The sequence below is a fragment of the Eleutherodactylus coqui genome, chromosome 2, assembly GCF_035609145.1.
Source record: "Eleutherodactylus coqui strain aEleCoq1 chromosome 2, aEleCoq1.hap1, whole genome shotgun sequence".
NCBI classification, from domain to species: domain Eukaryota; kingdom Metazoa; phylum Chordata; class Amphibia; order Anura; family Eleutherodactylidae; genus Eleutherodactylus; species Eleutherodactylus coqui.
This window is the reverse complement of record NC_089838.1, coordinates 146,214,396-146,227,668: the sequence shown is the minus strand read 5'-3', so window position 1 is coordinate 146,227,668 and position 13,273 is coordinate 146,214,396. Positions and strand designations below refer to the sequence as shown.

Sequence of the window (13,273 nt, the reverse complement as noted above, 5' to 3'; positions counted from 1 at the left end):
CAATCATGGCTCATAACATATTTGCACTTATCTCGACGCCCTCCAGTTTTGAAGTGTGCAGAGAAAAGTGAGCGTTGATTTCATGGAGCGCCCATTCTTCCATCTTAACCTATGATGTGGGTCTTTAAGGAGTTATGAGGGGTGTGGAGCAGGCTTAGGAGCCAAGCCTACCCCATACCCAGCAGTTATCAGCTGCTTCTGATTGCTGACAGTCCCTGGCAATGGCTGCAACTTGAACTGCTCAACTGCTGCAGACATTGCTGACCCGTGTCCCCATCTCTCTGTCCCTGCAGGGATGCTTCTCCCACCCACAGAGAACTTGTATTAAATGAAGTGATGGCTACAAATGTACGACCGCCACTCCATACATTTCATTTGTGCTTGTAATATACCTACAGCAGTCCTATTGAAAATAGAGTAACGGCAATATGTATCTGCAGCCAACACTCCATTCAATTTCCTCCTGACTAGAGATGGTGTATGTGTAGTGAGCCCACAGTGAGAACAGGGTACACGGGACCCCCAGTTTGTGGATCGGTGTGGGTCTCAATAGTGATGCACCTATCGATCAGACTTATTCAATGGATAGGTGATAAAAGTTGAATCTGGTACAACCCCTTTAAGCCCTGTAGGCAGGGCTTAATGCTACAGGACGGACAGTTACGTCCTGTGGGTTCAAAGTATGTATGAAGGGAGATCGTGGGTTGATTCGGCTCCATACAATGCCAGTGCCGGCAGTTTCGTACATCCAACACCCGCCTGCAACAACTCGTCACTCATCGGAGCTGTAAACCCTTTTAATGCGAATGCCAATTCTGACAGCGGCATTTAAATGCCCGATTGATATCCGGCTCCTTGTGATAAGTTTGTGGGTTGCCATTGCAGCCATGGGCCTTTGGAGAGACCTCAGGGCTGCCATGGCAGATTGCCTATCAAGCCATGCCTGTGGCGTGGCTGGATAGATTGGTAATAAAAGTAAAAAACAAAAACCTTTTGCCATATTTAGAATAAAAGAATCTTAATAATAAAACAAAAATACATCCGATCTATCAAAATAACACGTTATTTACCCCACACGGTAAATGTCAGAATTGCGCTTTTTTTGGTCACTGTCTCCAAGAAAAAATGTAATAAAAAGCTATCAAAAGTCATATGTACTACAAAATGGTACCAATAGAAACTACAGGACGTCCCGCAAATAATGAGCCTTCACATAACTTATTTTTCCGTTGACATAATTGTTATCGCTGTCAGAAGATGGCGGCAGAAAAGGATTTAGAAAATTACAGTTACTCCCCGACTTGCGAACAGGTTCCGTTCCGGAAGCCCGTTCGCAAGTCCGTTTTGTTCGCAAGTCGAACAAGTAGTAGTATGGAGCGGGATCGCGGGTGGATCCCACTCCATACAACGTCGGGTGCCGGCTGTTCTTACAGCGGGCACCCGGCGGCAGCAGTTCCGACGAGCCACGCCGCTTGTCGGAACTGTTAACACTTTAAATACCGCTCTGACAGAGGTATTTAAAGTGTTAACAGTTCTGACGAGCGGCGCGGCTCGTCGGAACTGCTGCTGCCGGGTGCCCGCTGTAAGAAACAGCCTGCACCCGACGTTCAGGGGGCCCGTACAGCGTCCCATGATGAGATCACGGGACGCTGTGTGGTTGCTAGGCAGCCGGGGACCTCCTGAAAGACCCCAGGGCTGCCTATGCAGAGTGCCTATCAAGCGCACGGCTTGCTAGGCGCTCTGCATAGACAGCCCTGGGGCCTTTCAGAAGGCCCCCGGCTGCCCAGCAACCGCGATGTGACCAGACAGGCTTCTATCAGGCTTGATAGAAGCCTCTCCGCTCCCTGCACAGTATGATGTAATGCCATAGCATTACATCATACTGTGCAGAACAGATTGTTCGCAACTAGCGAAATTCGCAAGTCGAATGTTCGCAAGTCGGGGACTATCTGTAAATCTCTTTTGGGGAAAAAAAGTACAGCCAAAAAAAACTATATAAATTTAGTATCAGAGTAATCGTACTGATTCATAGAATATAGTTGTCATTTTTGTTGTAGAGTATACGCCATAGAAACAGGCCATACCTGAAGATGGTGGAATTTTGTTGTTTTTCTCCATTTCACTCTACTTGAAAGTTTTGTGTTTTTGTTCTTTTGTTTTTTTTAGTTTTTCAGTACATAATGAGGGAAAAAAAGGTGTGCGTCCCTAAGGGGTTACTTAATCCAAAAGCATAACATGCTGCAATGCTGAAGTATTGCAATTTATTGTAATAATCCTTTTAGTATCTATGGGGATAACAGTTAGTTTAATAAAATAATTCTTAAATATTTCATACAATAAAAAAGAGTTATAAAAAGAACCTTTTCCTAGTTTTCATAAAAAATCAAAAGAATAAAAAAAAATTGGTACTGTGTTCAGAAGTCCGAACTATCAAGATATGTATTTATCACAGGAAGTGAATGTTGTAAGAAGAAAAAAGGCATAATGCCAGAATTGAGTTTTTTCTCTTCTCATTCTGCCACTCAATAAATAATTAAAAAGAAAATGTGATCCAAAAGCTGTATATACCCCATAATGGTACCGATACAAACTACAGTTTGCACTGCAAAAAACCAGCCCAACACGTCTCCATCGCTAAAAAATTAATGTTATGGGGGTTGATTACACCATATTAAAGTCAAACCCAAATATACTTTGATGTGGGATTTTGGTTTTCTATGCATTGTATTTTGTACAATAACCACTAAGGAAAAAGGAACATTATGACAAAACTCCATCATTTTTTACTAGTTTCACAAGGACTAAACAATTTGGCTCCTTGCTGGGTTACATATCCAGACAGACCGCCATGAAGGTGGAAATTCAATAGTTCATCTATGCTAAGAAAAGACGAGCTGTACATATGTATGGACATGTTATGTTGCGCATCACCATTGTATCCAACTGTTCATCATAGCAATTCTTAATATCCTCCTCTGACCCCTTTTGACAAGGAGTTATTTATGTCCACAAGATCCCCCTTTGTTGGAGATTTTTCATCTATCTCACCTTTCTTGCACAAGAAAACCCCATAAGGTTGGTAGTTCTTGAAATACTGGCCATGGCTAGTCTAGTTCTAATTACCATGCCTCATGCAATCCATCGTTGGTTTTTTGTGGTTTTTTTCCTACCCCCTACCCCACCTGTCCTGCATGGACAACTTCCATTGAAGTCAATAGAAGCCATCCGACCCGTGGCCTGTCCACAATTGAATTGTGGACGGGCCGTGGATTCCACAGGAAAGTAGGAGTTTAAAAAGAAAAAAAAGACCCTTAGCTGCGCGTGTGCTGTGGTGCGTCTGCCGGCACTTCCGCACACATCTGCAGTGAAGAAAATAGGAGACCGGGACAGACACGCAGAAGACCTGGATGGGTAAGGAGGGTCTGATTCCGCTGAGGGGGTCCCGCATGCAGAATCCAATCTGCCTGTGGATATTAAACTGGTGTTTAGTGTATACACTCGCATACGAGGCAATCCTGCCCTGAGTGTATGTAACAATACTGTAGGACTATCCCTACTATCTGCAGATAATAAAACGGGGATTTGTATGTATAGCCATTATTGGCAAGACTCCAACACTCCCAGTTTAATTTACCCCTTAGAGCTAGCTTCACACAGGCGAGCGCAATACAGGGCTGTGACTTCCACCCCCATATCGCGCTCACCATCATGTGAAATCCCCAGCCTTGCATCACTTTGGAGATGTAGCGATCCTCCGGCACGGCCGCCACAACAGAGGATCACTTGCGTTCTCCCGTTGCCTTCAATGGGTCTGCGGTGCGAGATTACAGTCAGGACATGCAGGAAAACCTCACTCGTCTGTATGAACCCATTCAAATGAATAGGGGTTCATATTTGGGCGTCTCAAAGCACACACACATCTCGCGTGATTTTATGGCCCGTGTGAAGCCGGCCTAAGAGGCTTCTACATGGGCAGATGATCCGGAGCAAACATTCGTCTGAACACCCCGGCATTTGCTGGTGTGAAGGTGCAGCTGACAAGAGCAGATGGGTTTGTTGGGTGCTTCTAGTGATCATTGTGCTCAAACAACATAGATGTATTCTGAGGCCGTATTGCGGGCAACTTACTATTTATTTTACTGCTTTTGCACAGTACAAAACACTAAAAAAAAAAATAGTGCGTGCTCACATTCCAGGACCTATGACATTTACATTTTTCCATCGACCACTATATAAGGCATTATTTTTTGTGAGGCAAGTTTGTAGTTTTCATTGGTACCATATGGGGTGCATACAACTTTTTAATTGCTTAGTGCCTTACTTTTTGAGAGGCAAAATGGAACAAGGCTTTTGTCCTAAGGTCCACTTACAAGGGACGAATGTAACTTCAGTTCAGCTCATTGTAGATGTGGTAAAATAAGAAATTGTGGCTTTGTAAGGGGGGAAAAAGTGTGTTCTTTAGCTTCTTTGAGGCAACGGAGAAGATGTCTTTTTATTTTACAAAACCCTTTAATATTTTTCCCTTTTTTCCTATAATGCTTCCAGCAGGGAATTTGAACAGGCAATCCTCTGATTGCTGGCACAATACACTGTGTAACGTCTATACTGCAGTGCAATTTACCGGTTAGTCTCTAGTAGGCTCTAGTATGTTGGTTTCCATCCTAGTGTTGATATCCCATCTACACGGCTCAGTGCGGCCAGAGAGTTTCAGCTTTCGGAATTCTCAAGCAGTCCTGATGGAATGAGTGGAGATGGAGGCGCATGCTCCACTGCTGCTCCATTCGTTTGGAGGGTTACATGGGTTTCCCATTATAGAGATTGGTGGGGGTCCTGGTGGTCAGACCCCCATTGATCATAAATTTATTCCCTACAGGTGGATAACATTCAGTCTTGGCAAACCCTCTTTAACAGCATCCTTGTGATTGTGGCCATGTTAGCCAATAAGGATGGGCCTTTTTACATAGTGCTTCCACTTTCTTTCAGCCCTCCAATTTGGAGGCTTGTGTGGAGCGTAAGCTAGTAGTTATCAGGGCATGTAAACTAAGCTGTACTTTAAAGAGGAAATCCAGTTGAAATGTTTGATACGACATATAAAATATATACACATTGGTCTGATTTTATTGACTACTTATGATATCCAGAATGAAAGGGCTGTAGAGTGCCAAAACCAGTTTGCCACTGGACGTCAAGCGCTACATTCCAGTCGCGCTGCCATGGATGTCATTCAGCCATTATGATGATTGTTGTTTTGGCTTTTCAGTATCAGAAATTTATATATGTAACGCCAAAAGATTTTGAGCGATCGGTATAACCCTTTTATCCTTCACATTTGTGGCGCTAGCTGAAATGACACATTTGATAGATGTGGATTTCTAACCTCTTGTATGCATTACATATTAGAATATATCTCTTTTCCTTGCACTCTGAGAGCAACAGAATATAGTGACCGGCATGCTGATTGCAGCGATATGTCTGCTGTTTGTGTACATGCAGTAGTATGAGGGGAACTCGTATCTTATTAGTAGCAGCCACATACACCAGAAGTAGTCATTCATATTCATGAGTTTTGGTTGGCATCACCCATCTGTAGAGCCAGCCAGGCTCACCCAACCCACTGGTTAACAGCAGTTTCCATACTAGTTAGTGTGCATAGGGGTGGGTAGGCATTAGCAAAGCTCATGAATATTGACTACTTTTTGTAGTCCATTTGTGTTTAGCTGCTACTAATAAGATGCAAGTTTCTGCAAAACCATTGTACACATATACACAGCAGACCTATCGCTGTAATCAGCGTGCATATCATTACCTTGTGCTGCCCTCGGAGAGGACTGCCAAAATATGGTGACTGTCTCTTTAAACCCCTGTGTTCTAAGTCCTGGCTCAGCCCGGGGCATCAGTGATGATTTGGGTTACAATGCCTGGTCTGCTTTGGATTTATAGCATGATATGGGAAATGTCAATCATATCTGGCCCTGTTGTATGTAACACAAGAAAATTGCTACCTATACAACAATGTAGCTGGAGTGTAATAATGTCCTGTGAGATAAATGGCCAGAAAGCAGATGATCTCTATAAAATGGCATCTTGTGTAAGAAAGTGTTGAAGTTTTATAAAAACTTTCATGAAGACTCTGATTGTGCAGTAATGGAGTCAGATTTACTGATCTGCAGTCATGATGAAACTAATTGCTGACATTTTCCTGTTGTCACTTTCAGGTTATCTTGGTATGAAATTGAAACTCTGATCACAGCCTTGTCGTCAGTGTAATACATCTTCAGGGCTGCAAGCACCATTATGGTAGCAGTAATCGGGCTAATAGCTGTTGTGTGATATCTGCCCTCTTCTAGGGTGGTTTCACACCTGCGTCGGGGCTCACCTCAGGGTTTCCGACTTTGGAGGATGTAAAACTGAAATAAACTGATCAGTTTTGTGTTTTCTTTTAAAACAATGGGCTCACAGTTTTTGTTTTCGGTTCTGTTTTGCCTCAGTTTTTTTTGACTAGAACAGAGACTCAGTCAATGGGGATAAAAACCTGATCAGTTTCAGTTTTACATCCTCCAAAAACTGAGCTCTAACCTAACGCAGGTGTGCAATCATTAGGCCAGTTTCACATCTCCATCAGAACCTCCGTCCGGCGGTGCCATCACAGAGCCGGCTGAAAATACCAAATATCCAAAAGCTGGGCAGAGAGCAGACGGAGCCCAGTATAGCCAATGGGGTCCATCTGGGGGGGGGGGGGGGGGCTCTGGACAAGAATCGCTTGGCCACAGGGTGTTCCCTTTTACAATTGGGAAACGGGAATGTTGGTGCATGTATGTATAATGGTATACTTTTGTTCAGATACTATGGTGGATGAGATACTTGATGTCATCTTTCTGCTTTGCTCGATTACTTTCACAATATACTAAACTAGATTGCAATTGGCTTTTGAGGAAACAAGGTTTATACACTCCAGTAGTTATATATACTATAACATTTGCCTGCAATGCTTCCTATTGAATTGGGGGATAAAGTACATTATAAGTTGGCTATTTTGTAAGGCAAGAAAGCTATTCCTGAAGTAAGTGACGTGTAGCAGAAGTGATGGCCTTTTGGGATACTTTTGGGCTCCTAGAATACATTTAGTATATTTTGTGACATACACAAATGTTACCAAAATCTAGCAAGCACAGAGAGCTCCTGTTTGACAGCAATGTTAATATATTGTATTCTTCAGACTACTCCGGTAACGGCGCTACCAGCATTACAAGTGCAGGGTCATCTAGTTGCGTCTCACCCCTCGCCATACACTTCTACAACAACTACAACTGAACAAGTGAAGAAACCAGGACAAAACTTCATGTGCCTGTGGCAGTCTTGCAAAAGGTAAGTGCATGGAATGAGGAAATGTTCAGTTATGTATCAGTTACAGGGATTTTCTGGGGGTAACCTATTGATCTGTCCTCAGCTTAGGTCCTCAATAGTTGATCAGTTGGGGTCTGCTCTTGTGATACCTGCTAATCAACTGATTGAAAGGACAGTGGCACTTCATAGCAGGCACAGCGCCGCAGTTTGTATAGCAGGTGTGCCTGGTATTGCAGGTCAGTGCTATGCATTTGAATGCACTCAGGCCACATGATAAGTGAACATGACATTGCTAGCCTGAGAAGAGATTGCAGTTCTCACCCGTAGGTCGACAATAGGTTTACTCCCAGAAAACCCTTTTAAGCTGCTCATGCACAATATTAAGATGGATCCTATGGGAAATCTGATATATATGGAAGCATCCAGAAGTCAGACATTGGGGGAAACTAGGATTGGCATGTTTAATTTTAGCAAGGTCCATAAACAGCCTGCTTCCCCCTCCTCGTTTTATCCCCCCCTCCCCGTTAAGGCTACCTGAAGTCCACATGCAGGTTCCAACTCTGACCGTGGCTGAAGACCCTGCGTACTTGTATTTTCTCTTATTTTCTGTACTGTGTATGGTCGCGGTGAGCTGCCGCTGGACATGCGCAGTGCAGAATTTTTTCCACAAAATATTTTATACCTGTGCCGTCACTAGGTGATAACGTGGAATCTGCGACCTGTCTGCAATGTTAATTGTGTATGGGTCGGACAGCTTCCATTGACTTCAATGGACACCGTATGCACAAAAATAAAGCATGCTGCGATTTTTATTTTTTTTTCTTTTCCTCTACTTGCGGCAATTGCAATTGATTTCTGCTCAATTGCAGAAGAATTGATTTTCCATAGCATACTATGGACGGTATTCGCTGCGGATCTGCGGTGAGGACACCCACTGCGGTTTTTTTTTTCCTCACAGCAAAAATCTGCCCATAAGCAGGCGGCCTAAGGCCTCATGTCCGCGGGCAAAAGAAGAATTAAAATCCGCAGTGGATTTTAACTCTTCTCCCGCACGCGGATCCGCACCCCATAGGGATGCATTGACCACCCGCGGGTAGATAAATACCCGCGGATGGTCAATAAAAGGGATTTTTTTTTTAAAAATGGAGCATGAAAAAATCTGGACCATGCTCCATTTTCGTGCAGGGCTCCCGCGGGCTTCTATTGAAGCCTATGGAAGCCGTCCGGATCCGCAGGAGACCTAAAATCGGAATTTAAAAGAATTAACTCACCCGCAGCGGACCAGGAAGGTCTTCTCTTCCTCACGGCCGGATCTTTCTTGCTTCGGCTCGGCGGATGTGCCCAGCGCATGCGCGCGGTGACGTGCCGCCGGTGTGACAAGTTCATCCGCCGGCCGAAAAAGAAGATCCGGCCGTGAGGAAGAGAAGACCTTCCCGGTCCGCTGCGGGTGAGTTAAGTTTTTTAAATTCCTATTTTCATCGCTCATGTTCGCGGGGCAGGAGGGACCCGCTGCAGATTCTACATGTAGAATCCGTAGCGGGCCTGATTTTCCCCGTGGACATGAGGCCTTAAGCTTAGAAATTAAAAAATATATTTACATCTGTCTTGTAATCTGAGTGTAATTTTTTTCCCATCTTCTTTTAAGGTGGTTTGAAACTCCGTCCCAAGTGTTCTACCATGCTGCCACAGAGCATGGAGGTAAAGATGTGTATCCTGGGCAGTGCCTGTGGGAAGGCTGCGAACCCTTTCAGAGACAGAGGTTTTCTTTTATTACTCACTTACAGGCAAGTTACTGCATGGCAAAACCAAGTCATTGAAGATTATGTGTTATGGTAGTTTACCAGCTGAAACTATTCACAGGATTTATGTATTTTTTTTATAAAATACTTTTTAATAGTTTTTTTTAAAACAAATACTAAGCCTATAGGTAAAATAATATGTAGTAAAATTGTTATTCTGCACAGAGGATTGTTAATGGTAAATACTTGGAGCTGGGAGGTGCCTACTGTACAGATGCTTCTGGAAACTGTAGTCTCCCAGTTAGAAATGCTACGTGCACAGAACGAACGTTCATTGGAGCATCTAGTACTCCTTTTATGTAGGAAATGTACTAGGTGTTGGACAAAAACACTGGATTGTGGAATAACGCCTTCAAGAGTTTTATTTGTTGTAAAGCTGCGGGGAAATGTAGGCAGTCGGGTCGTATTTCAGAGGGTTACTGCTTACTTTTCCACTAAAAGCACTTCAGGCATACCATTGGGGACTTCCCCCTGTAATTGGGGATATAAGCCGTGTCTCAGGAAGATCAGCCATGTTTGTTACAGTTGTCACGGCTGGTCTGTTTTCTGTAGTCAGACCCAGCTGCTGCCGCTCCCGGCCTCTGGCCTCCCTCACACAGGCGTTTTTGTACAGTGTTTAGCGCTGCTTTTCAGTGCTGGGCTAAACGCTGTACAACGCTCCCATTCATTACAATGGGGCTGCTCACACAAGGCTTAAAACAGTGTTTTCAACGCATTACATTTTGTAGTCTTGGCTGTTCTCAAATCTGTGTCTCCCATTGAAATGAATGGGCTGCGATTTCAGCACTGCTGAAAATGCGGCACAACTTCATACTGCGTTTTTATAGCGTTAAACGCAGGTTGCTATGCCAGCAAGTCTGAAAAAATGTTTCCAGTTTCCTTTGCTACGTTATCAGCTGTGCTGAAAATGCTGCCACAACACAAGCCAACGTTGCTGAAAGCGCAGCGTTTTTGCAAACGCCTGTGTGAGGGAGGCCTCTGTCCTGTACACGCCACTAACTGAGCGCTGCGTTATAGGGAAGCTCATCAATGTCGATAGCTGCTTCTTGGAATTCATAGAAACTGGTTTTATTTTCCATAAAACAGAAGGCTTTTTTCCCCTTTTCATTTATTTAAACTTATCTTTAGTATTTAAAACCATCTTTTGAGCAACAATAAAATGTATAGTTATAGTTTCTGTTTTGTCCTTTTTAGGTCTCTTGTGTGGGGGCGGTTGTTAGGGATATGGGTTGCATTTTCCACCTATGCCTGAAGCTGCCATAGTGCCATTTCTTTCTGTAATAGGCTGCTATCTGATATAAACCAAACTAATACTGCCTGCAGTTAGGCCACTAGTAAGCATGCACCGAAAAGTATTCACCCCAAAGGAATGTGCTTTTGGCCTCCACTGGGCCTGTACATATCAGTATGTTTTTTGCTTTTCCTTTTAGGAAATTGCATTATTCCATACATTCGTGTCCAAATAAATTTAAAAAAACCACCAAAAAAAATCCCATACCACATGATATGCAGTTTTTGTTTTTTTTCTACAATGGGGCCCTATCGGTAATGGAAGCCACTGGTTTCATATACACTGTGATCCATTGATGGTGCACAGCCGGAAGTCCTCCTGACATACACCTTTAACAGACAATGCGGAATGAAAGTAGCCTTAGACCCAACATTTCCGTCACATGCCCTATACATAATCATCTGCACTAATCAAGAGTTTTCTCCATATCTTATTATTGCATCTGACCTCTTCTGAATGTCCAGCTGTATCTAACCATTAAAAGCTGGTACTCTGGGGTAACGCTGTAAAAGGGAAAATGCTATTGTGTACACAGCAAGGAAGGAAATGTACTTCATATAGAAGATTGTGGTTGTAATCTCATTATTTTTACCCCATTCAGATGTGTGTGGGAAGCTTTAACAGTTTGTTTTCTTCCCCTAAAACTTTCCCTTACATCTCCTAGCCAGTTGGGCCATGTTTTTGCCCCGATTGAGTATATATATTTTTTTTGTCTAGGCTTTTACCTTCTAGGCATACATAGACCACTTTGCCCTATCTATTTGAGTAAGTTCACTTCATTTTTAGGTTAGTCACCATAAATCAATATTATTGTGTATTTTCAGGACAAGCATTGCTCAAGAGAGGCTCTCCTTGCTGGATTGAAACAAGAAGAGCAGACCCAGGCCGGAAATCAAAAATCTTCCAATAAGTAAGAGCAATTTGTATCGTAAATACAGAATGCATGATGATTCTTACGGTGGCCATTCATGTTGGGGTGGTTCATAGAGTAAGGGTGCCAGAAATGTTTCCCGATCCCTGACCGACCTTATGTTTCCGTGATTTACCTTGCATCTATCAGGATCACTATTGGCTATTCACATCACTTGACTTGGTCCCCACACTGTAGATGTAAGATGTTGCCCCCCACATGCCTGTGCACTAGTGATTTTAGATAATTGCAGCCAACTGAGAAAGATAACCAGAATTTGTCATGAGGGGGCAACCCTTTTAATCGGACTAATTGCATCCTCATGTATTCAAGCCTTCCCGTATCTTCACACAAGCCATATTAAGAATTGTCTGCTGTCCTGTTTGTGGGGACTTGTTTGTGGAAGCACAAAAATAAAAATTAAAAGGTAATCCTATGTTACTAATGTGCTAGCCAATGTTAGCAGTGGAGCTTCCCAAGTAGTAATTATGGCTGTTTCGTCTTCTAGTAGACAGTCCGTGAAATAATAGAATCTCAAGTTATGATGACTTGTTGCAACATCCAGACTTGCAGCGTGAAAGCAATGTTAGAATACGAGAGAACGGCTAGTCTAACCTGAATTTGTCTCTTCTCCTGTTCTGTAGACAACCCTCTTCAGGGACACCCAACCCTCGAGCTCAAAAAGCGATTGTGAACCATCCAAGTGCTGCCCTCATGGCACTGAGGCGGGGATCAAGGAACCTGGTGTTTAGAGACTTTACAGTGAGTTTACTAGTAATCGTAAATCAGCTGAATGCTGGAGGCCTGAATCTTTAAGGCCACATGTCCACGGGGACAGATCAGCAGCGGGTCACCCGCACGCGTAATCCGTGCCCCATAGGGATGCATTTGACACCCGCAGGTAATTAAATACCCGCATCTGAATTCCTGCTCTCTGGCGCGGGAGAGCAGGAGTTTAAAGAAAATGCACGGCGCATGCGCGCGGCACGCTGCCGGCATGCCGAGCACATCCTCTGGGCCGAAGAAAGAAGATCCGGCCGCGACGGAGGGCAGATCCGCAGCGTCCGGACAGGTAAGTAATGCTTATTTTTAGGCCTCATGTCCATGGGAAAGGAGGGACCCGCTGTGGGATTCTGCATGAAGAATCCGTGGCGGGCCTGGTTTTCCCCGTGGACATGAAGCCTAAAGGGCTTGTACCAACATATATAAAATTATCTCTTATTCATTATCTAACCACTGGGATCCCCACCTATCCTGAGAAAGGGAATTTCAGTGGTTCCTGCATGAATGGAATAGAGAATATGCATTCATTGCTGTCATTGAAATGAATGAACGAAGCAGCAACACGAATGCGTGACCTCCACTCTATTCATGCAAAGGCCATCTGGACACTCATTCTCTAGCTCCGTGAGGGTCCCAGTGGTTGGACCACCGCAATCATAAAGTTATTTATACTGTGGATAGAAAATAACTTTTTATTGCTGATACAGCCCCTTTAACCCCTTGGTGACATGGCCTATTTTGGCACTAAGAATGTTATGATTTTTGGGGGGATTTTCATCTCCACGTTTTAAAAGCCATAACTTGTTTGTTTTTTATTTTTCCATCAACATGGCCAAATAAGAGCTTATTTTTTGCGTAGTAAGCTGTAGTATTTTTCATCACCATTTTTTGGGTACATATATTGTCTTGGATATTTTTATGATATTTATTTGGAGGGCAGGGAGAAAAAAAAACATCATATTTGCCCTTGTTTTGTTTTTTTTTAATTTACAGCATTAATTATCCAGTGTAAATGACATACATTTTTTGGCTGCGGGTTGGTATGACTACGGGAATACCAAAATTATTCTCTTGTTTTTGAACCTGTGATGCTATGATTGCACTGATAATAAATTGCAGTACTTCTGTATTGCACTACATTATCAC

The 13,273-nt window shown here is 43.4% G+C and overlaps 1 protein-coding gene across 1 annotated transcript in view; it reads left to right on the top strand.

The window, feature by feature from the left end:
- ARID2 (AT-rich interaction domain 2) overlaps positions 1-13,273 on the top strand; it is a 73,121-nt gene that overhangs the window by 57,062 nt on the left and 2,786 nt on the right. Inside the window, exons 16-19 of the mRNA XM_066591716.1 lie at positions 7,217-7,365; positions 8,990-9,128; positions 11,259-11,344; positions 11,989-12,106. Coding sequence (XP_066447813.1) covers positions 7,217-7,365; positions 8,990-9,128; positions 11,259-11,344; positions 11,989-12,106 — 492 coding nt within the window. The remainder of the gene's footprint in view (positions 1-7,216; positions 7,366-8,989; positions 9,129-11,258; positions 11,345-11,988; positions 12,107-13,273) is intronic.